This window comes from Saimiri boliviensis, chromosome 11 (assembly GCF_048565385.1).
Source record: "Saimiri boliviensis isolate mSaiBol1 chromosome 11, mSaiBol1.pri, whole genome shotgun sequence".
Taxonomy (NCBI): Eukaryota; Metazoa; Chordata; class Mammalia; order Primates; family Cebidae; genus Saimiri; species Saimiri boliviensis.
Window position 1 is genome coordinate 39,489,828 of NC_133459.1, and position 21,512 is coordinate 39,511,339.

The following is a 21,512-nucleotide window of genomic DNA, read 5'->3' on the forward strand; positions in this document are numbered from 1 at the left end:
CAGAGAAAGTCTAGAAGTGGGCATCCTAATGAACATTTATAATTCTGACCTTGCATGGGGGCTTTTGGATTAGCAGGCCCCCTGTCACCTCCTTACTAGAGTAGGGTGCGCCTCACTGTGTCTCCGTTCTTTTTGGGCAGTCTTTGCTACTGTAAACATCCTTGACTGGAAGCTGTAAGGTGTTCAGAGGAGCTTTCAGTCGGATGTTTACAGCGGCAGGCTGCCACGGTCGTCCCCAGCTGCGCATCGGCTTTGAAACATTGCAGGTTTGTGCCCACAGGCTCAATTTCTCCTCTTGGGGTCCTTCCCTCCTCTCTCAGAAGTCACAACCCCAAGAACTCAGGCCATTTCTTTTCCTTCAGAACAAAGAGTATCACACACCTGCTTTCCTTGTTGAAATTGTTATCTCCTTGTATCTATCAGAAGCCCCCTTTGAAACAAGATGGTGAGCTCCGTGATGAAATCAGGCCTTGCTCACTCTCACTGTGCTAACTCCTTGTTTTCTATGGGCTGCCTGCTGAATACACTGGCTGGAGAGAAGGGTCACATCCTGCCAGTTCCTCCAAATTCCTCAGTGCTTCTGGCTCTCTCGGGGTGTCGCACAGATCCTTATTCCATCTTAGCCAGACTAAAGTGCTATGATCCATCTGCTTTTAAAGTGTGTGTGTCTAGCTGAAACAGCTTCTTGTTGCTTGGATTTAGTTCTTTGTAGGTGTTCAAGCCATTGATTGGCATCGTATTCGGGACAGCTGCTGCCTGGCCTTTGAAAGGTTGAGATTGCTGAAAGCTGGCCTGAAATTCTAAGATAGCGTTTTTAATCCTCTGTAGATGCAAAGTTTTCCCAAGCTCCAAATTGGCTGGCACTTCTTAAAGTCCTTTAAAACGCCTACTCTCCAAAACCCACCCTTTCTGAAGGAAGCAGCAGTTCACTCTTGCCACTAAAGCAAATGTACTTTTTTCCAGTCAGGGCTGGCTGCACAACACTGTAGAGATGGCCCTAGGATGTGATGCTGCTCTTGTGTGGCACTGTTTGTTAGTCTCAGCTTCTGGAAGGATTCCAAGGGCCAGCCCTCTAGTTGGGGAGGCCTCTGCTAAAGTTGAGCAAGTGCCCCATTCTGGATTGATCCAATCATTAAAGGATTATTCTGCCACTTGGGCCAGCTTCCCACTGCTGGGAAAAGGAACTAGCCAGAAATACTGAATTGTGAATCTAAGGCCCTTGACTTCTCAAAGATGCTTGGGAGTTTTGCTTGTTCTTCAGGGAAGCAAGTAAAGACTATTTCAAAGTAGGAGGTAGTTGAGGCATGACTTCTGCCCCACTAAAGCTATGAGTTGAAAGTTCCTGCCCATTGAAATGTCATTATCTTTTCACCCATTTCTTTAAACAAAGCATAATCATTTTCTTGCTAGCTTGACCTCCATTGGCCGAATGAGTCTTCATAATGCAGCAGAGCCTTAGATATGCCTTCTTCCATCCCAGCGATTTGAGAACAGTTGTGCCTTGTCCTAGCAACACAAACCTAGGTGCCTCCACTTGACACTCACAAGTGTCCTAGATACTGTCTAGTTCATAAACGGTTTAAGAGGATGTGGTAAGCAGCATAGGAGGAGCTCTTTCCCTGCTCTCACAGCTTTTGGCAAGAGGTATTTTGGATTCTGGAAGGGGTTTTTAAAGGTTTTGCTTTTTGTCTGACAAAATGGTCATATTCAATTACTAGATCAGCTGTAGTTGGGGATAACTAGAGACTAAACAATCACAAGTCAGGGCTAGAAAATGCAGGTGTCTCCCTGCTGCCAGCATCCTATACAGCTGGTTCTGGGGCTCTTACTCCTGTATACCTTCTCATTACCCAAGAGCTTTTCCAAATTAGGTCTGGATTTCAGTGATTTGTGTTTTTTGTAAAATAAGAAGGGAGATCTCCGTGGAACATAAGTACCTTGAACTTACTTCAACAGATTTGCAAAGAGCAGGTGGCCTCTGTTTCTTGGCTGAAAAGGGTATCAGCATTTTAGTCTTGCCACAGCCAAGGCCTCGTTTCCAGGCTGACATTTATTTATAATGATGAGAAGTTGGCGTTGAAATGGAGTTGACATTGCTATTTTAAAGTCTTTGTTGAAATTGAGACATAGATGAAAATGAAAGAGAATCTCCTTTTCCTTCTGCCTCAGCATAATCGTATTGAGGGTTAAAACTGTTTGGGTCTGAAGCACAGATTATGTTAACCTAGAAAGTCAGTTCATGTTTAAGGACTTGCTTAGAAACCCAAAATGTTACAGTTATCTCCCTAAGCTAGGTAAATGGCTGTCAAGTAACCATGTCATGCAGAGACCCATGTTTCTTCGGGGCTAGATATTGGTGGTTCTAGTTTTAGTATCCTGGCTCCCAGTCATCAGGCAAACAAAGAATACCCAGCCCTGTTCCACAGGGACACCAGCTGCTCCCATACCCTATGGCCACAGAGTCCTAGAGGTACCAAAAGAGAGTTTAGAGATGACTTTTTTCTATTGGTAACAGCTGTTGGGTTCAAGAGAATTTGTCATACCACCAACTTGGATTCAGAGAAGTATTTTCCTGCCTCTAACTGTCTGCCTGTCTAAATAAATCCATTTATCATTCAGCAAGCACTTATTGAGTGCCTACCTGGGAATGCGGGGCATAGCAGGGAGCAAGAGAGCTAGGCTTTGAACCCTCATGGTGATTACATTTTACCAGGACAGATAGTTAATTTGACATGCAAGTGCAAAAATTAAACTATAGGACAATACTGTGGAAGCACAGTTCAGGGCACCTAACGTAGTGGGGATGGTGTCAATACCAGCTTTGTAAATGCCACTTTGGGGGAGTTTGAGGCAGTCCACAGGGTCTGTGTACGTTGAAGAAGTGTCTTCCTCTTTTCTGGAATATGGCGAACTTTGCACTGAATAGGGATGTGAGTAAATTTAGCTAATATTATTTTTACTCAGACAGCCCAAGCGGTTCTGTGTTTTTATTGTTTTTGTTGTCCCAGGCAGGGGCACCATGTGTCACAGGTCACTCCGGATCAGACGTCGTTCTGTGTCAGTGGTCAGGGGCTGCCCAACCCTGGACCCTGTGGGCTGTAACCATGCTGTAGTGTGTGTAAACATCCTACACTCTCAGCTGTGAGCTCAAGGTGGCTGGGAGAGGGTTGTTTACTCCTTCTGCCATGGAAAACATCAGCTGAAGAAGAAACAGTCTCCACTCTGCAGATCGGACAGAATGCGACCTCCCTAATCAGCCAAGGCAGTACCCCAGCGGAGAGCTGTCCATCAGGCCCCCTGGGTTGCGCTTCTGTGGCTAAGTACAACCAGAACCAGATGTGAGCTGGATAGACATGCCCTCAGTGACCACACAGCTTTCAACAAGCTGTGAAAAGCTGGGTACTTGTCTACCAGTGCTCTCGATCCTGAAATTTGATTCTGAAATTTCTGCCCAGTGCCTCTTGAAGTGGTGGGGATAAAATGAGAAGAACGCTCCCTATTTGGGAGATTGGGACCAGGCCTGAGAGGCATGATGTTTGGGTAGCATCTTCCCAGCACTTATAATTAGCACTGTTCTCAGATCACAGGCCTTGACAGCATTTACTGACAAGCACTGCTGCTGCGCGGTTTTTAGTTAATGGTAATTATTTGCCCATTTGCAACTTACCATGCAATGGGTGATTATTTCATACTTCAAAAATTGGCTGGATGTTTTGTGAAGCCTATAGGATCTGTTATTTTTAGTTTGATTTAGCATAACTGGTCTCTTCGAATTCTGCTTTCCTTTGGCTTCAGATGTGGAGAGCTCAGCATTCAGCAGGCAACTGCACATAGCCTGTTTGGGGGAAGAGTGGAAATTCACTGTGGCGGCTGCTGAGTCTGTTCTTTTCCTCTTACCTGTCTCTCTTTCCACCCAACAGGAGGAGGTACGCCAGTCTGTAACTCCTGCCGAGCCAGTCCAGTACTATTTCACGCTGGCTCAGCAGCCCACCGCCGTCCAAGTCCAGGGGCAGCAGCAAGGCCAGCAGACCACCAGCTCCACGACCACCATCCAGCCTGGGCAGATCATCATTGCACAGCCTCAGCAGGGCCAGGTCTGTGAGCTGCTGAGGATGCCCATCCAGCAAGACAGTGCCCCTTAGGTTTTTGGATGGGCAGAGCTTGATGAGGGCAGAGGCAACCAGATCATTATAGAGCACTGCATTTAAAGTCTGGAAACCGGAACTTCTCTCCAGATTCAGTTCCTGGGGTGAGATGTCACCCTAATCTCTCTGAATTCTGTTTTTCTCAAAGGTCAAATGAAGAAAGCAGTGGACAGTATGTTCTCCAGGATCCCTATTAGCTCCGAAATTTTAGAAGGCAAAAAAACATGTCTGTAATGCCTTATGAAGAGTAGTGGGATCTCTGTAGCGATACTAAAGTGAACTCCATGCCTACTATGTCAGAAGTGGAATCTGTGCCCTTAAAGGGAGAGATTAGGTGTCATTACCAGGTTGCATACTCCTCCCCATCATTTCTCTGTCCCATGTTTGTGTCAAGTGACCTGCTCTTTTTACGATAGTAATCAGAGGACTCTTTCTCTCCCCAGTAGTATTGTTGAGAGCGGTAGCATTCATGTTTGTTGGGGGTCATGAGAGGCTGCAGAACTCTGTACTATGAGCTCTGAATCCACATTCTCTGTCAGTCATTATTAATTCATCAAACACTGAGCATCCTCTGAGGGGAAAGTCCTGCACTATGTATTGGGGATACAGGCATGAATAAAATAGTCCTTATTTTCAAAGAATTCACAATTTAGTTGTGGATGCAAATACTTAAAGGTTGTACCACCACATGGGAACGTGTACAGGGTGTTATAGAAGCACATCAAAAGGAGTACCTTGGCTTGGTGCAGTGGCTCACACCTGTAATCCTAACACTTTGGGAGGCCAAGGTGGGAGGAACCCAGGAGTTTGAGGTTACAGTGAGGTAGGATCATGCCACTGCACTTCAGCCTGGGTAGCACAGCAAGACCTTTAATTTAAAAAAAAGGGGGGGGGTGGTAGTAGGGGTGTGGTGGCTCATGTCTGTAATTACAGCACTTTAGGAGGCTAAGGCAGGAGGATTGCTTGAGCCCATGTGTTCAAGACCAACCTGGGCAACATGGTGAGACCCGGTCTCTACAGAAGATTCAAAACATTAGCCAGGCATGGTGGCATGTGCTTGTGGTCCCAGCTATTTAAGAGGCTGAGGTGGGAGGATTGCTTGAGCCAAGGAAGTCAAGCTACAGTGAGCTGTGATTGTTCCACTGCAGCCCGGTCAAGGTGGCAGAGCAAGATCCGGTCTGAAAAAAGAAGAAATAGGGGAGGGAATGAGTATCTAAGAAAGATATGAAGGAGGTGGTCAGATAATGTTCCTAAAGCGAATAAAATGAGTGTTAGGGAACAGTGGAAGTTAATGAAAGAAAGCGGGAAAGGATGGTATTGCCAGTAGAGGGCACAGCACAGCACAGCAAAAGCTTAGAGGTGAGAAACGGTACAGGGAGTTGTGGGAAAGTAGTCAGCATAGGGCACCATCTAAGCAAGTTTGAAAAGACAGGTAGTGAGCACGTTCTGGACAACCTTGTGTATTCTAATAAGGAGCTGGGTTTGCCTAGAAGAAAAAAAAATGGGGTAGAGGTAGATTAATTGATTTATTCACTGATGTTTTTTTAAAGATAGGTACTCACTTGGTCACCCAGGTTGGAGTGTAGTAGCACAATCGTAGCTCACTGCAGCTTCAAACTACTGGGCTCAAGCAATCCTCTTGTCTCAGCGTCCTGAGGAACTGGGACTTCAGGTATGTGCCACCACACCTGGCTAATTTTTAAATTTTTTGTAGTGATGGGGTCTCATGTTTCACAGGCTGGTCTCAAACTCCTGGCCTCAAGCCATCCTCCCACCTTGGCCTCCCACAGTGGTAGGATGAAAGCATGAGCCGCCATGCCCAGTTGGGAGGTATATTTAAATAATTATGATTTGGCCAGGTGCGGTGGCTCACACCTGTAATCCCAGCACTGTGAGAGGCCAAAGCAGGAGGGTCATGTGAGCCCAGGAGTTCGAGACTAGCCTACGCAACATGGCAAGACTTTGTCTCAAAAACAAATAAACACACAAAGAATTAAAATTAAGTGTGACGCACAACTTCCAGCTGAAAAGATGGTGACTTCCTAGAGAGCTGGCAGTTGATTTGGAGGGAGGCTCAGGCTACACTATACAGGAGCCATGGAAGTGGCAGAGCCCAGCAGCCCCACTGAAGAGGAGGAGGAGGAAAGAGGAGCACTCGCTCCAATCCTAAAGGGGCTGAGGACCAGGCAGTGGGGGCACAGGGCAGCGTGGGCAGCCACAGCGAGGAGTGAGGCTGCCAATGCTGATGATGGGAGTCCCAACACTTCAGGAGCCTCCACCAGGCCTTGAGGCCCAAATTTCAACACCAAGGGTCTAATTTGATTATCTGCCTGGACCTGTCAGAGGAAATGTCACTGCTAAAGGTGGAGTCATTGAATGGCTCCAGAACCAATGCCCTCAACATCTCCCAGATGATCGAGATGTTCGTGCAGACAAAACACAAGATCAACAAAAGCCGCAAGTTTGCGCTGGTGGTGGTGAACAATGACACGGCCTGGCTATCTGGCCTGACCTCCGACCCCCGCGAGCTCTGCAGCCGCCTCTATGATCTGGAGACATGCCTCTATGATCTGGTTTCCTGTTCCACCTTCCATCTAGAAGGACTTTTCAGCCTGATCCAGCAGAAAACTGGGCTTCTAGTCACAGAGAACATGCAGGCGATTCCCCTGCCATATGTGGTCTGCACCATCCTTGTCGACAGCCATCCGCCTAGCCAGCCCCAGTTTCCTTGATGGAGCCCATGAAGAAAATGTTCCAGTGCCCGTATTTCTTCTTTGATGTTGTTTACATCCACAGTGGCACTGAGGAAAAGGAGGAGGAGATGAGCTGGAAGGACATGTTTGCCTTTACGGGCAGCCTGGACTGCATGGCAAAACTGTTGGCTCACCCCTGCAGTGGCCCTGCCAGAGCCACGCTTCCTACATCCTGCTAGAGGAGGAGGATGAGGCCACTGTCTGAACCATCCTTGTACATCTGCACCTTCTTGTACAAGGAACCTCTTAGCCTAAAGCCTTGGTTCTTAAACCGGGTTCCTTGGGACCCCCAAGGGGTGCCAGGAGGCACCTAGGGTACCTTGCAGGGTCCTGGGAGGGAAACTTAGGATTCCAGGAGGAATTCTAGGAACTCTGGGTGCCGATCTTCCGTGTTTCCCAACCCATTCCCACTCCTAGTTTGTCATGGATAATTTTGTCCTTCCCTGTGTAATTTTTAAGTCATCAAAATAAAAATTGAGACTCGTTAACAATAACAACAAAAAAAACCTAAAAATAAGTAATCATGAGGGCCAGGCGCAGTGGCTCATGTCTGTAATCCGAGCACTTTGGGAGGCCGAGGTGGGTGGATCACCTGAGGTTGGGAGTTCGAGGCCAGCCTGACTCACATGGAGAAACCTTGTCTCTACTAAAAAGTACAAAATTAGCCGGGTGTGGTGGTACATACCTATAATCCCAGCTACTTGGAAGGCTGAGGCAGGAGAATTGCTTGAACCTGGAAGGCTGAGGTTGTGGTGAGCCAAGATTGTGCCATTGCAGTCCAGCCTGGGCAACAAGAGTGAAACTCCATCAAAAAAATAAAATGTAATAATTATGATTTTAGGATTTATTCCCTGCTCATTTACTTATCCATGTAAAAAAAAAAAAATTAGTTCCTGTTCTATGCCAGACACTGTGCTAGGCAGGAGTGGATCAAAGATAATGGCTGCTCAGTCACCGCCTCAAGGCCTCGACTACACCATGATGCCTAAGGGACCTTCTTTGGCTAATGCTTGTGCCTCTGCAGTGGTGAGAGCTTTACCTGCCAAAGGCTTTATCCCTTTAAAGAGTAAACTTAGAGGGAGTCTGCCAAGGGCAGGCTCTGGTTGGCTGATCATCCTAAGAAGCTCATGGCTGTTGTGCCCTGACAGCAGGGCGCACCATACATGATTTGACAGCTGCCATGCTAACACAAGCCCTCATTTTCCTGAAATGATGTAGAAATACCTTGGAAATCCTCTTGGGAAAACTGGGTTGATATAGTACAGTGATGAGTTGGCAACATGCATTTCTTTTTAGTCAGCAAGAATTTCATCTATCCTTTTCTCTGCCAACCCAGACCTGCTCAGCTTGGAACTGATAAGGCTTGTGAGGATGGTGAAGTTGGTCCTTCCCAGCATTTCCTGGCTGTTCTTTCACCATCCTGCTGCTTCAGGGTGGCCTTGTGCTGTGTCACACCTCCCTGGACCCATAGTGACGGCTATTTCAAGTTGAGTGCAGATATCCTTTGTAGGACAGAATACGTATGTATTAAACAGTTGGAAAGAATGAATATTTTGGTTAAATGAATCCTGTGTTTTCTGTCATAAATTGGAAACTTATTTCTGGAGGTTTGGGAATAGGCTGAGTTGAAAATTGTAGTACAGGAATGGAAGAGATGTTTTCTGTTGGCCTAGCCCACTGCATGTACTTTTAGAACACCCGGCCGTCTTTCTTTCCTGCTCTCCTCCAGTTTATAGTAATTTCTCCTTAGTAGTTCCTTGAATCTCATCTGTTGTTCACAGAACACATCCAGTCCCCTTCCCTTATAACTCTGGATGCATACTTGTAATTTTCAGTAACCTATGCAGTCAGAATTAAGAACATCAGAATAGCAACATCAGTTGATGTTTGTGTTTCATTGAGACTTCCATAGTCGTCTTTTTTTTTTTTTTTTTTTTTTTTTTTTGAGATGGGAGTTTCACTCTTGTTACCCAGGCTGGAGTGCAATGTCGTGATCCCGGCTCACCGCAACCTCTGCCTCCTGGGTTCAGGCAATTCTCCTGCCTCAGCCTCCCGAGTAGCTGGGATTACAGGCACGCACCACCATGCCCAGCTAAATTTTTTTGTATTTTCAGTAGAGACAGGGTTTCACCATGTTGACCAGGATGGTCTCGATCTCTTGACCTTGTGATCCACCCGCCTCGGCCTCCCAAAGTGCTGGGATTACAGGCGTGAGCCACCACGCCTGGCCCAGAGACTTCATAGTCTTCTTACCGAGGTGATTAATTCAGAGTGGGGAGAGAGAGTGACGGAATTCAAGTCAGGGATTGGGTGTACAGGTGTAGTTCAAAATGCTCTACCACCCCCACTCCATCACTACCATTGCCAGATGAGCCAGATACGCTCACTTCTCTAGGTAACCTCTAAAAGTCACAACTAGTACTAACGTTTTGAGATTTGAAAGAATGATTGACCCTTTTGGCAGCTCGTGACTTTAACGTCTCTTGAAAGAGTACATTTCATAGGACTACAGCCATTAAGTGTGTGTGAGAGAGACAGAATCTGCTAAGTCATACATTGGGCAGAAATGTCTTAAATCCGAGAATGCTATTTTTAGAAAGTTAGAGTTCTTGCTTGCTTAAATTCTATTAATTTGGGGTTGACTTAGGTAAGAGTCTGTGTCTTAACAGTGTCCAGTGAGTTAGCAGTGTGGTTGCTCTCCTGTATGAAGGCATACTGTCGCCCAGAGCAGCCATCTGGTCGGTGTGGGCAGGAATTGCTCTGCAGCTTGAATGGGGTGAGAGCCAGTGTGCACTAGGGCCAGCCTTGGAGATGCACCCTTGTGCTTCTCTCAATGTCTTATATACCTAAGAAAGAGCATATGATCCTGAACTAAATACATTCATATTAACTCTTTCCATTTAATGTTATCCTCCAAATTCACCTGCCCCAGGCTTGACTTTGGCTATTTCTGAAGTAAACTGTCATGGTTGCTTTTAACTTTTTCTGTATTGTATATGACTTAATCATCACTAACAGGGCTGTGAAAAAGTGGCAGCATTTGGGGCACAGAGGTTTATGTTTTGGGACCCATGCAAATATTGTGTACTATGAGCCTAAAAATATTTTGGCTTTCCTTTCATTTTGGAGAGTAACTTTAACAATGCTCTAAATCCAAAGGACTGTAGGTTGAGTATTACTAATACTGAGATGAGTTTAGACATTCATGGAGAGGGTTTGCTCCTGGCAAATTGCTCGTTATTAACCTCTTGGTAATCCTGTAGGCTCTGAGCCTGAACTCATGCAGCATTCTCATAACTCTTCCTTTCAGACCACGCCTGTGACAATGCAGGTTGGAGAAGGTCAGCAGGTGCAGATTGTCCAGGCTCAGCCTCAGGGTCAAGCCCAGCAGGCCCAGAGTGGCACTGGACAGACCATGCAGGTGATGCAGCAGATCATCACTAACACAGGAGAGATCCAGCAGATCCCGGTGAGTCCTGCCCTGAGGTCTGTCTTCACGACTTTGTAGAAGGAAATACTTAAAGCTATATATATATTTAAACACATGCACAATACTGGTTTTTTGTTGTTGTTGTTGTTGTTTTGAGACGGGGCTTGCCCTGTCACCCAGGCTAAAGTGTAGTGGTTTGATCTCAGTTCACTGCAACCTCCGCCTTCCAGGTTCAAGTGATTCTCCTGCCTCAGCCTTCCTACTACGTGGGATTACAGGCGCAGGCCACCACGGCGGCTAGTTTTTCTGTTTGTAGTTGAGATGGAGTTTCACAGCGTTGGTCAGGCTGGTCTCAAACTCCTAACCTCAGGTGATCCACCAGCCTCGGCCTCCCGAAGTGTTGGGATTACAGGCATGAGCCACCATGCTGGGCCCACATACTTTTAATATATATATATATATATATATGTGTGTGTGTGTGTGTGTGTGTGTGTGTGTGTGTGTGTGTGTGTGTGTGTTGTTTTTAACCTATATACCCAGTTTTCCTGACCACAGCTTGCTTCACTGTGTTTGTTCCCTGCTTTCCTTTAATGCAGGTTCAGGTTCACCACAATGGGTCAGCTCCTCAGTTTTCCCTCATTCCACCTACACAGGAAATCATTGTAAGCACTACTCATGCCAAGGCCCAAAGGCCCTGTGAGGCAGTCCTGTCTTTTGATTAGCAGAGGATAAGAGGGAGGTGTATAGGAAAGGCCATAAATACACTTGTTGCATATTCATGAGTCAGTCCCAGTGGAGCCTGCAGCAAAGTGTATTTTTGGCTTTCATATAACTTATCCATTCCTTTACTGTGGACTGCTGCTTCCTGTGTGCCTTGAGGGATTTCATTTCTTAGATTTGTTGGCTTTTTTACTTGTACCCCTTCTTTTGTAAAATATGTCTTTGTCTTAACACTTGCAGTCTGTACATTGGTCATTTTACCCTCAAAACTGGAAAGTGAGTGAAACAGAGCAGTTCTTCTGTTTCCTGCCCTTTGCCCTTTCTGTCGTAAATGAAATGTAGGCAGATACAGAAACTCACATAGACTTGGTTAACCACTTCTTTTGTGAAAACTAAAAGCATCCTTAGATCAGTTTAGGAATTATTCTTCATCTGAAGTTAACATAGTAATAGACCAAGAGAAAGCTTAGGAAAGTGGAGTGTGTATGTCTCTTTCTCCACCTCTCTCATGTGTGCTCGATACCCATAGATTGCAGGTGACTGGGCTCTGCCTTGCTTCATTGTTTCAGTCCCCAACCCCAAGATTGCTGTTGAATGGCTCTCATTTTTGCAAGTGAAGGCACCACCACAAGTTCATTTAAGCAGAGAAGAGTTCCACCTGGCAGATACTTTAACCCTCTGGGGCATGGAGCGTTAGCCCAGAAGATTTGTGGCAGAATTCACTATTTCATCTTCACTGGTTCAGGTACCTTCTGTAGGAGACTTCATTTCCAGACTCTTTAGGCAGCTAATTGGAATGTTCCCAACAGATGAGCTTTAGGAAGGAATCTTTATTTCCCTTTCAAAAATCCAGAGCTTATTTTCTCAGTAATCAATGTAAAAAAGCTATGAGGATCCCCAGACCTGGCCTACTGTAGAGGAATGAGGGACAGATCGTCACCAAATGTCGTAACCTAAGCCTAGAAGGAAAGCTTCTTGCTTTTATTGAAGAGCTGCTTGGAGCCATTTGGCTCACAGCTTTTCAATCACATTTGGGTTTCTGCAAAGAGCTATTCCCAGCTAGAAAATTTTACATCCTGTGGCTGTCAGTATACCTTCTCCCACTCCTGGGACAAGGCTTTAGTCTTTCACCGTGTGATCCCTGACTGGAGTTCTGGGGACTTCTGGGACTAGCCACCATCAGTCTCTGTAGACGAAGTTTCCCAGGCCTCCGCCCAGCTGCCTTCCTCCCCACAAGCCACTTCACATTGTTGCCAGGAAGCTGCATTATAGGATTTAGGTGGGGAATTCAGGGTTGGCACCACAGCCTCCCAGCAGCTACTCTTGGCATATTCTCAGGAAAGAAATGACTGCAGGTCATAATACTCTTGCCCTGTCTCCTTTGAACCAGATTTTTAATGGGTTTAGATTGTGTGTCCCTGACACTTGCCTCAAGTGAGCAATTCTGGAATGGTCTACCATGAACTTCAGAGGTAGTTTTTTCTTGGTAGTTGAAATTCTGTGAGGCTGGAAGTCTCAGAGAAGCATTTTGATTGAACACCGCATGCAGGAGTGAAGCTTCATCCATTGGCATTTTCCTCATGGAAGGAAGGGTCCTGCAGTGAAGTGAGTTCTTGAAGGCCAGAGGGAAATTTCCTCCAGAGCAGAGGCCACACTTACCTGTTAGCCGCAAGAAGCTCCCCCTTGCAACAAGGGTAGGCCGGGCATCCAGAGCAGGTGGTTTCTGGGGCCCCCAGATAGAAAGACCTAGGTATCCATGCTCCCCGAATCCCTTTCATTGCCTCTAAATCAGGGGCGTGAATGTCTGCAGTCTTCCTCTGCTGCCCGTTCTCTTTGCTGAGCTACAGTTCTCTCACATGGTAACTGCCTTGCTGCTCTTCTCATCCCAGCTCAAAGCACTAATACTTTCATGGTACACTGGAGCGTTAAGAGCCTGAGTTAAGGCTTTTAGCACACAATTAAATGCAGCATGTGGTATTATTGTATTATCTGAGATTTAATCGTAAGCATGAGAGACTCTAAGGGCACTTTTGTAGCGTTCGTTTCCCATGGTGGGGTTTTCCGTGAAAGGTTTATTGATTCTACTTCCCCTTGGGAGGTGTTTGGCCAGAAGCTTGTGCTGATCACCAAGGATCCTAAAAGTCCCGCAGACCCCCATCCTGCCTGGCTCCTGGGGACAGAGATGGTTAAGCAGGCCAGCTGTTGCCTCCAAGATGTGCAGCATGGGGCAGGGCAGTGCGAGGGCTGTGGCGCGGAACGATGGCTGACTGCTTTGGGCTCCTGGCGGATGCTTGATCTCTTTACAGTATTGGGAATTGTGGGAGATGGGAGGGAAGGAGGCCCACACTTAATGTACAGGCATTCTTACGATGTCAGACAAATAAATTCCTAAGATTAAACTGTGCTCATGTAGCTAAGAGCTAGCAAATAATGAGCACACAGCCATGCTGTTCTCACCTTTGTGACAGGATCTTTTGGGAGTTTTTTCTGAAGTCTGTTCAGGGAACGTACTCTCTGCTGTGTTGTGTGACTCGTGAGATGTGGATACTCCGGTTTTGCTTGTTTTGACCTCTGTTTAAAGGGGACTTTTTTCAGGGCAGGCTTCTTTGGAGGGCTTGAGGGGTAGGGGGCAATCACCATCTGTGGTCATAGAAAGTTTACGTGTTTGAGATTATACTCAATGTCTTATGGTCTCTTTGTCTCTGCCCCTGCCCTAGGTGCAGTTGAACGCCGGCCAGTTGCAGTATATTCGCTTAGCCCAGCCTGTATCAGGCACCCAAGTTGTGCAGGGACAGATCCAGACCCTTGCCACCAATGCTCAACAGGTATGTGCCCCAGAGACACAGGCTTGTGTTGGAGACCAGCAGCAGATGGCTTCTGACTGGAAAGGAGCGCTGAGCACACAGCTCTCTTGCCACCTCATCCTTCAGCCAGAGGCACTGCCCCTACATCCTCCATATCTCTTCTGCACCCTAAGAGGCATGTGTGGTAATTGGAAGATCACATTCAAAGGGTTTTCTCTTACCATCTTGTTTTCAAGGGGCAGAGAAGTGCAAGTCATGGGGGAGCCTCAAAGATGCCTGAAAGAAACCTTATAGGTGTGCACACCCATTGGACCCTGGAAATGTTTGACAGACTGCCTGATTGTCAGGCTGAGTTTCCATCTTTAAACCCAAGTGGCTGTTGTGTTCTGGCACCTTCTGTGCCCTTTGAAAAACTTGCTTAGATTTTATTTCCACGGCCTCTTGCATCCCTAACCAGAAAAATTGCCCCTCTCCTCTCCTCTTGTGCCCTACACTATTGATGACTATGAGTCACAGATGGTGAGGGGGTTGCCTCCCTGGGCTTGGGGGTATTGAGGGATGTGGGCATCATTTACACAAGATGGGGGGGCTGCTGGTTGAGAGGAGGCATTGTTAATGGATTCTTTTGCCTCAGACCCAAAAAAAGCAGCGATCGTTTAAGAGCTGGACCCGTCTGGCCCAGTTGCATTTCTGGTGATGTATCTATTGACAGTGGTGACAGAGCTGAGTTTGTAGAGCAGGTCTCCGAAGATCTCATTTGGGAAAATAGGAGGAATGAGCCAAAAGCAAGGCTTCTGAGTTCCATATAGTCTCTGGGATCATTAAGGGCTCTTTCTGTGCCCACTCCCTGGCTTACCTAAGGACTTGGCTTTTTCATAACTGATACTCACACCCTTCCCCCAGCCCCTCTTTTTAACCTTGTAAGATTCTTCCCTGGGATCCAAAAAACATAATGGCATGGGAGTGGGAGGAAATGAGAAGGAAGCTTCTTGGTTTCTCAGAAGTCAGTCTGGGGATGAGCGCGGTAGCTTACGCCTGTAATCCCAGCACTTCGGAAGGCCAAGGCGAGTGGATCACTTGAGGTTGGGAGTTTGAGACCAGCCTGGCCAACATGGTGAAACCCTGTCTCTACTAAAAATACAAAAATTATGCGGACATGGGGGTACATACCTGTAATCCCAACTATTCAGGAGGCTGAGGCACAAGAATCACTTGAACCCAGGAGGTGGAGGTTGCAGTGAGCCGAGATTATGCCACTGCTCTCCAGCCTAGGCGTCAGAGTGAAACTCCATCTCTAAAAAAAAGAAAAAAGAAAAAAGTCAGTTTTGGGAACAGAACTAAAGCCAAAAAATGGGAGAGGATGGGGAGAAGCAAGAAAGAGGTGGCTGAGGGTAGTGAAAATCTCCATAAAAACAGGTTGTAATTGTGACAACCCGGTACTTAGTAGGCGCTCAGTAAATGTTGAATGAAGCTGAATGACTAATATGTAAATAAAATGTAAAGGTAAACAAAACCTCAGCTAATATGAATGGCAGTCCTGCTGTCCACAGAGCAGTTAACCTTCTTACCTATGAGGAGTATTTTCCATTTGTCTCAGGCTCACTTGTTTATTCTGCAGACATTTCTGGAATACTTACTTTGTATGGGGTCCTGCCCTCACGCAGCTTCTAGGCTGTTTGAAGGAAAGGGACCCAAAATAAGAAGGAACAATAGTAAAAAATAATCATGAAGCCTTCTCTACCTGTTCCCTTTCTTGTTCCTCGTAGCCTCATGGCTAGGCTTGCAGGGGTTGTTTTTGGCGGTGGTGAGGACATTTCAGAGGACAGTCCTTGCCTTGCAGGCTGGCTGTGATGATTCCAGGAAATGGTACACAGAGGACACTGCAGGTCAAATTATGTTCCACAGAAACACATGCGTGCACACCGCAGTCTTCTTTCTAGTTTACCAGTAGTTTATCAAGCTGCTCCCGGCAGTCGTCACTATACATGTATCTACATGTCAGTAAATTTGTCAAAAATCCATTTACAGTCTACATGTAAGATTTTAAGTACATATGATAAATGTCCTTGTTCCACTCCCCGTCCCTCCCCCTTCCTCCTCCCCTCCTTTTTGGCCCAGAGGGCTGCGCAGCGCCTCTCTCGGAAAAAGTACTTCATAGGTTTGCCGTGAGGACTGCTGGGGCCAAGGCCACTTGCTCGCCAGGGTGTTTCATATTCCAGTCAGATGATCTGGGTGATACGGGTTTGGTTTGGAGCCCACCTTCCAAGAATGAAAGAGACCACTCACCGTTTTGTCTAACGCTTTGCACTCCGCCTTCACTGGCTCAAAGACCGAGTCTGAGGACTTCTGCCCCAAACCACAGCACCTAGGAGCTGTGTGTTCTGTCTGAGCCTCAGACCCTGAGACGAGTGGGTGGTTGAGGGAATAGGCAGACATTAGAGAGATGGGTGTGGGCACTATATATTATGTGCTTCAGGTTTCTCTGTGTCCCTTTGTGCTGCCAACTCTTGGGGTAGCCATCAGATCAGTGCTAGGAGATGAGGAGGGGCCTTTGCTTTCTTACTACTCAGTGAGCACCTGCTGGGCACTTTATATGCATTGTCTCATTTGATCTTCGTGACCCTCTTCTGGGTGGTGGGCTGGTGGATCAGACCCTGTAGCTGACATGTCAACTCTGCCCTCTTGATTCTTACAGATTACACAGACAGAGGTCCAGCAAGGACAGCAGCAGTTCAGCCAGTTCACAGATGGACAGGTAGGGTACCCAGCCTGGGCAGGGGCAGAGGGAAGGACTTGGGGGGCAGGGTAGCAGGTAGTATCTGGGTTTGAATGGTTAGGGCAACTCTCCTGTCCTCTACTAACAATCAGTGGAAAGAAATTGTTAAAACAAGTACAGTATTTAAATCAGGGCACCTGTCCTTTGGTTTTATAGACTTAGTGGGAACTAAAAATAATCTTAGATACGTAGCCCCAATTGCCATTTTACAGATGAGTAAACTGAGCCCTGGAGATGAGAAGTGCCTTGTCCACGCTCCCTTAGCTGTTCATTGCAGTGCCAGACTAGAGTCCAAGTTTCCTGTTTCCCTCTCTAGAACTTTTTTTCCCCCTAAGCCATGATGCTTTTTTTAATAACATGGACTGTTGAGACGCAGGGAACATGTGACCTCTTGAGCTCTCTGGGTGCCTGAAATTCTGTAATTTTCAATCCATGCGAGGACAGAATCTTCCCTTTTCCCTCTGCTTTCCCCTCACAGTACAGTTCCAGAGACCACTGAGGATATGATAGGATGACATGCCCAAACTTATGCCCTCTGCTGCTCAAAAGGGAGAAGAGCTGGCATCAGAACCCGCCTCTGGCTTCTGCCAGCACCACAGGCTAGGCTTACATACCAGGGGTCCCGTGAGGTCTTGGCTTTGATTTCTTTGGGGGAGCGCCTGAGAAACCTAGTAGTCAGTTGGCCCTGACCTTCCTAAGTGGCTGTGTGAGTATCTTCTCCACCCTTGGAGGGTCTTGACTATAGTAAGTGTTTAATACCAGGCCACCTCCTTAGCAGGGCCCATGGAGAAAATTCAAATTCAGTTTAGCTTCTACCTGAGCCAGATATTCTCAGAAAAGGAGGAGAGGAGGGGGTAATCCTACTGCCCCTGCCAGTGTGGATTACCAAGAGATGGGGAAATGCTGACTTCCAAGCTGCTGGTACAGTGGTTCGAATTGCTTGTGTTTGCCACAGAGGAACAGCGTGCAGCAAGCTCGAGTCTCTGAGCTAACGGGAGAGGCAGAGCCCAGAGAAGTGAAAGCCACAGGAAATTCAACTCCCTGCACCTCTTCCCTGCCCACCACACACCCCCCCTCACACCGGGCTGGTGCCTCCTGTGTCTGCTGCTCCCAACCCCAGCAGAGCTCCACATCCCCTCCTCCTTCTGACGCCTTGCAGTGGGTGGTGGTTGAGGTATCTGGGACCCCCAACCAGCTTGAGACCCATAGGGAGCTGCATGCCCCTCTCCCAGGGGTGACCTCACTCTCTCCTCTCCACCCCTCGCAGCAGCTCTACCAGATCCAGCAAGTCACCATGCCTGCAGGCCAGGACCTCGCCCAGCCCATGTTCATCCAGTCAGCCAACCAGCCCTCCGACGGGCAGGCCCCCCAGGTGACCGGCGACTGAGGGCCTAAGCTGGCAAGGCCAAGGACACCCAACACAATTTTTGCCATACAGCCCCAGGTGATGGGCACAGCCTCTCTCCCCAGAGGACCCGGCCGACCTCAGCGCCTCCTGCAGGCTAGGACACTGGTGCACTACGCCCCATGCCTGGGGGCCGAGATTCTCCAACTGAAAGATGCAATCTTTTTTGTTTCCTTTTTTTCCATTTTTTTTCTCGAAGGAATCAATATTTCAATATGTTGAGCTGTGTGTCCAATGCTATGAAATTAAAATATTAAATAACATATTTATGGCATTTTCTTGAAGAGTGTGGTTGAAGAAATATTTCTCCTTTTGTTTTTCTTTTTTTTTTTTTTGGTTTCTTAACCGCCACTTGTTTTTAGGAGCAAATCTTCCCAGGGGTGTGTGGTGTTTCTTGACTCTTGGAACAGCTGCTGCCCCCAAGATTTGCCATGTCGTTCTGTTCTACCCTCAGGTGGAATTAGGTGAATGTGTGTAGCCGCTGCTTCAGTAGTGGTCCTCTCCCCATCCCGTGCTCTTACCGTAGAGCTCTGTGTATTTGCATCCAGAAGCCATGGAAACATTCCTTGCATTTAAGAGACAGATATACTCCCCATGGAGAATGAGTGGGTTCATTGCCACACTCTTTTCTCCCAGGGACCCAGGAGACTAAGGACTTTGTGCATTTGCTGCCCACTTCCCCTTTATTTTTTAAATGCATTAAAAACTGTGCTAGTCGCCTTTGCATGGACTTCAAACTGCATGAAATGCAATAAATCTCATTTTAGATAATTGAGAGTCTGGGTTTCTGTGTCTGGGGGCATTCATGGGGCCACTTTGCTTGGAAGGGTTCATTTGCCCTCAGGTTGGGTGTCTGGGAGAGAGGGCCACCCTTGTGAGAAGGGCATGTTCAAAGCTAAGTGAACTTCATGCTGTGTGTCTAATTCAAACTGCAGTCCTTAGCCGATTTTTTTTTTTTTTTGAGACGGAGTTTCGCTCTCGTTACCCAGGCTGGAGTGCAATGGCGCGATCTCGGCTCACCGCAACCTCCGCCTCCTGGGCTCAGGCAATTCTCCTGCCTCAGCCTCCTAAGTAGCTGGGATTATAGGCACGCACCACCATGCCCAGCTAACTTTTTGTATTTTTAGTAGAGACGGGGTTTCACCTTGTTGACCAGGATGGTCTCGATCTCTCGACCTCATGATCCACCCGCCTCGGCCTCCCAAAGTGCTGGGATTACAGGCTTGAGCCACCGCGCCCGGCTTTTTTTTTTTTTTTTTTTTTTTTTTTTTGTCTTGCTCTGTTACCCAGGCTGGAGTGCAGTGGTATGATCACTGCTCACTGCAGCCTCAATCTCCTGGGCTCAAGCAGTCCTCCCACCTCAGCCTCCTGAGTTGCTGGGACTATAGTCAGGTACCACCATGCCCAGCTAATTTTTTTATTTTTTATTTGTAGAGACAGGGTTTCACTATATTGCCCTGGCTGGTCTTGATCTCCTGGGCTCAAGTGATCCTCTCACCTCAGCCTCCAGAAGTACTGGGATTACAGGCATGAGCCACTGTGCCTGGCCTACCTCAGCCAGTCTTAAAAGTGAACATCGGAGTATATTTGCTGCTCAGAGATGCCTGCCTGCTGGACTTACTAGATTCTCACCCGTGTATCAGATTGAGCTGTGTCCTGCTTGGTTGAGGGTCTTTCTCATGAAGAAAGCTGGCTCTATCAAAGTTTGGGGTAAATCCTTCCAGTCCTGCCTGGCATAGGCTGGCATTCAGCTGCCTGCTATGGCCATACCCAATCACCTGCTATGGCATGACATCTGCCACAGAGAGCAGCCCAGGGCCAGTGCCAGCCAGGAGTTCTACAGCCAAGACCTGCTTCCTGTTAATTGAAGCAGGGAGACTAGAGAGCACATTCTACTTCTTCATTGGCCACAGAGGCCAGAGATGAGCCGTCTTTATTACCTCCACCCTGCCATCCTTCCAACTGGAACAAGCTGCTGTTGATGGAAGGACTGAGCTGGGTGCCAGGAAATGTAGATATTTGCCCTAAAACCATGGACAACTCCCTTGTCTTTGGGACTGTCTCAGTGGGTGAGGTGGAAATTGGGGAAAGGCTCATATTAGATGGTTTCAAGTCTGAGCCTGATGCTTTTATGATTTTCTCACCAAATATCCACTGTAAGACATGAATTGGGTTTCAACGAGTAGTTTCAGGTAACTACTGCCCTCTGATCTTTCTTCCTCCCAGGAGATTCCTCAGATCTCTGGGATCTGCTTAAATACATTGCCTAGATTCAAGTCTGGCCAGCTCTGCCCTTTCCTCTAGATTGGCATATTGTCTTGATGATGGTGGCTTATACTCAAGCATCTATTTCATTTCCTTAACTATACCTTACCTCTTAGTCCAACCTCTTAGTCCATAAGAAAAAATTGCAATGAAAACAACACAATGAAATAATAAAGCAGGATAAATTAGAATTAGGAAAAATAGAATTGAGTAGGAAATCAGGATTACTAGAAAACAAAAACACAAATATCATGGTTATAAAGACCTATGTAGTTGTTAGAATTATTTGACCCTGAGCTTCCTGGCCACCAAAGCAAAAAGAGATGAGACCAGATGAAGGATTCACATTATAAAAGAAAAAACTTTTTTTTTTTTTCAAAAGTACGTTTTTTAGCTTTAAGGTTTTGGATACATGATACTGTGTATCCGAAAAGTAAAGCAGGTGACAGTTCATCATCAGAAGTCAGTAAGTCTGACCCCATAACAGTACATCAGGGTCAGCTCCCACATGCTCCTGACTCCCAAATCAGTCCCTTCTATATCTCCTTATTTTCATTCTAGCTCTGGACTTCTTTTCTGAAGGGGTTCTTCTGGCCTTTCCAGCTGTCCTGAACTTGGTCTTAGTGAGACATCATATAATCAGCAAGTTTTCTCTGTTAGCCGTGTGCCCAGCCCTGCAGGTCGGGAATGCAAGAGGGAGAAAGCGAACATGCAGAGGGGCCCTGAGCTTGGAGAAAAGGCAGAAGCTCCACAATTTAATTTCCCAGTGCCCTGTGTCCCACCTTGTTTGTTCTTTGGTTCATTCCTAAAAACCCAAGTGTGATTGGAGTTTCAGGCCAATGAATGAGTTCCCATTTCCCCATAGACTTATATTCTTGTTTTAGAGATGTTTCGATCAGTTGTGATTAGCAAGCAGCTTCCCTGCTGAACACTTTCTCTTTAAATTGCCCTGCCAGCAGGGCCCATCCTGGTGTAAACAAACCCTTTGGTGCAGCCCAAGAGAGCCCCTATCTAATACCCAGCACGATCCCCTTACATCCGGAGCACTCTTTAAACATTTTCCTAGCATCCGTCCTCCCTCCCGATGATCTTCACAGTGACCCTGCAGGGGAGACAGAAAGGCGTCATGATCCCTGTGTCAGAGATGGAGCCATGGGAGGGCTAGTGAAGTGCAGTGACTTGCCCAAGGTCACTCCACGAATTAAGGGTGGAAT

The 21,512-nt window shown here is 47.0% G+C and overlaps 1 protein-coding gene and 1 pseudogene across 5 annotated transcripts in view; both read left to right on the forward strand.

Annotated features, from left to right (window-relative positions):
- The window catches only part of NFYC (nuclear transcription factor Y subunit gamma), an 83,133-nt gene extending 64,329 nt beyond the window's left edge, over window positions 1-18,804 (forward strand). For 3 of the 5 annotated variants that reach the window (XM_074380608.1, XM_010347527.3, XM_003936998.3), the window contains 5 exons: window positions 3,921-4,094; window positions 10,209-10,367; window positions 13,766-13,873; window positions 16,548-16,607; window positions 17,584-18,804. In XM_074380608.1, the coding sequence (XP_074236709.1) occupies window positions 3,921-4,094; window positions 10,209-10,367; window positions 13,766-13,873; window positions 16,548-16,607; window positions 17,584-18,015 (933 nt within the window). In that variant the 3' untranslated portion in view covers window positions 18,016-18,804. The remainder of the gene's footprint in view (window positions 1-3,920; window positions 4,095-10,208; window positions 10,368-13,765; window positions 13,874-16,547; window positions 16,608-17,583) is intronic. The other 2 variants (XM_074380609.1, XM_010347530.2) reach the window with 2 other exon arrangements.
- LOC141580240 (BRISC and BRCA1-A complex member 1 pseudogene) lies at window positions 4,148-8,171 on the forward strand (annotated as a pseudogene).
- Window positions 18,805-21,512: the final 2,708 nt, after the last annotated feature.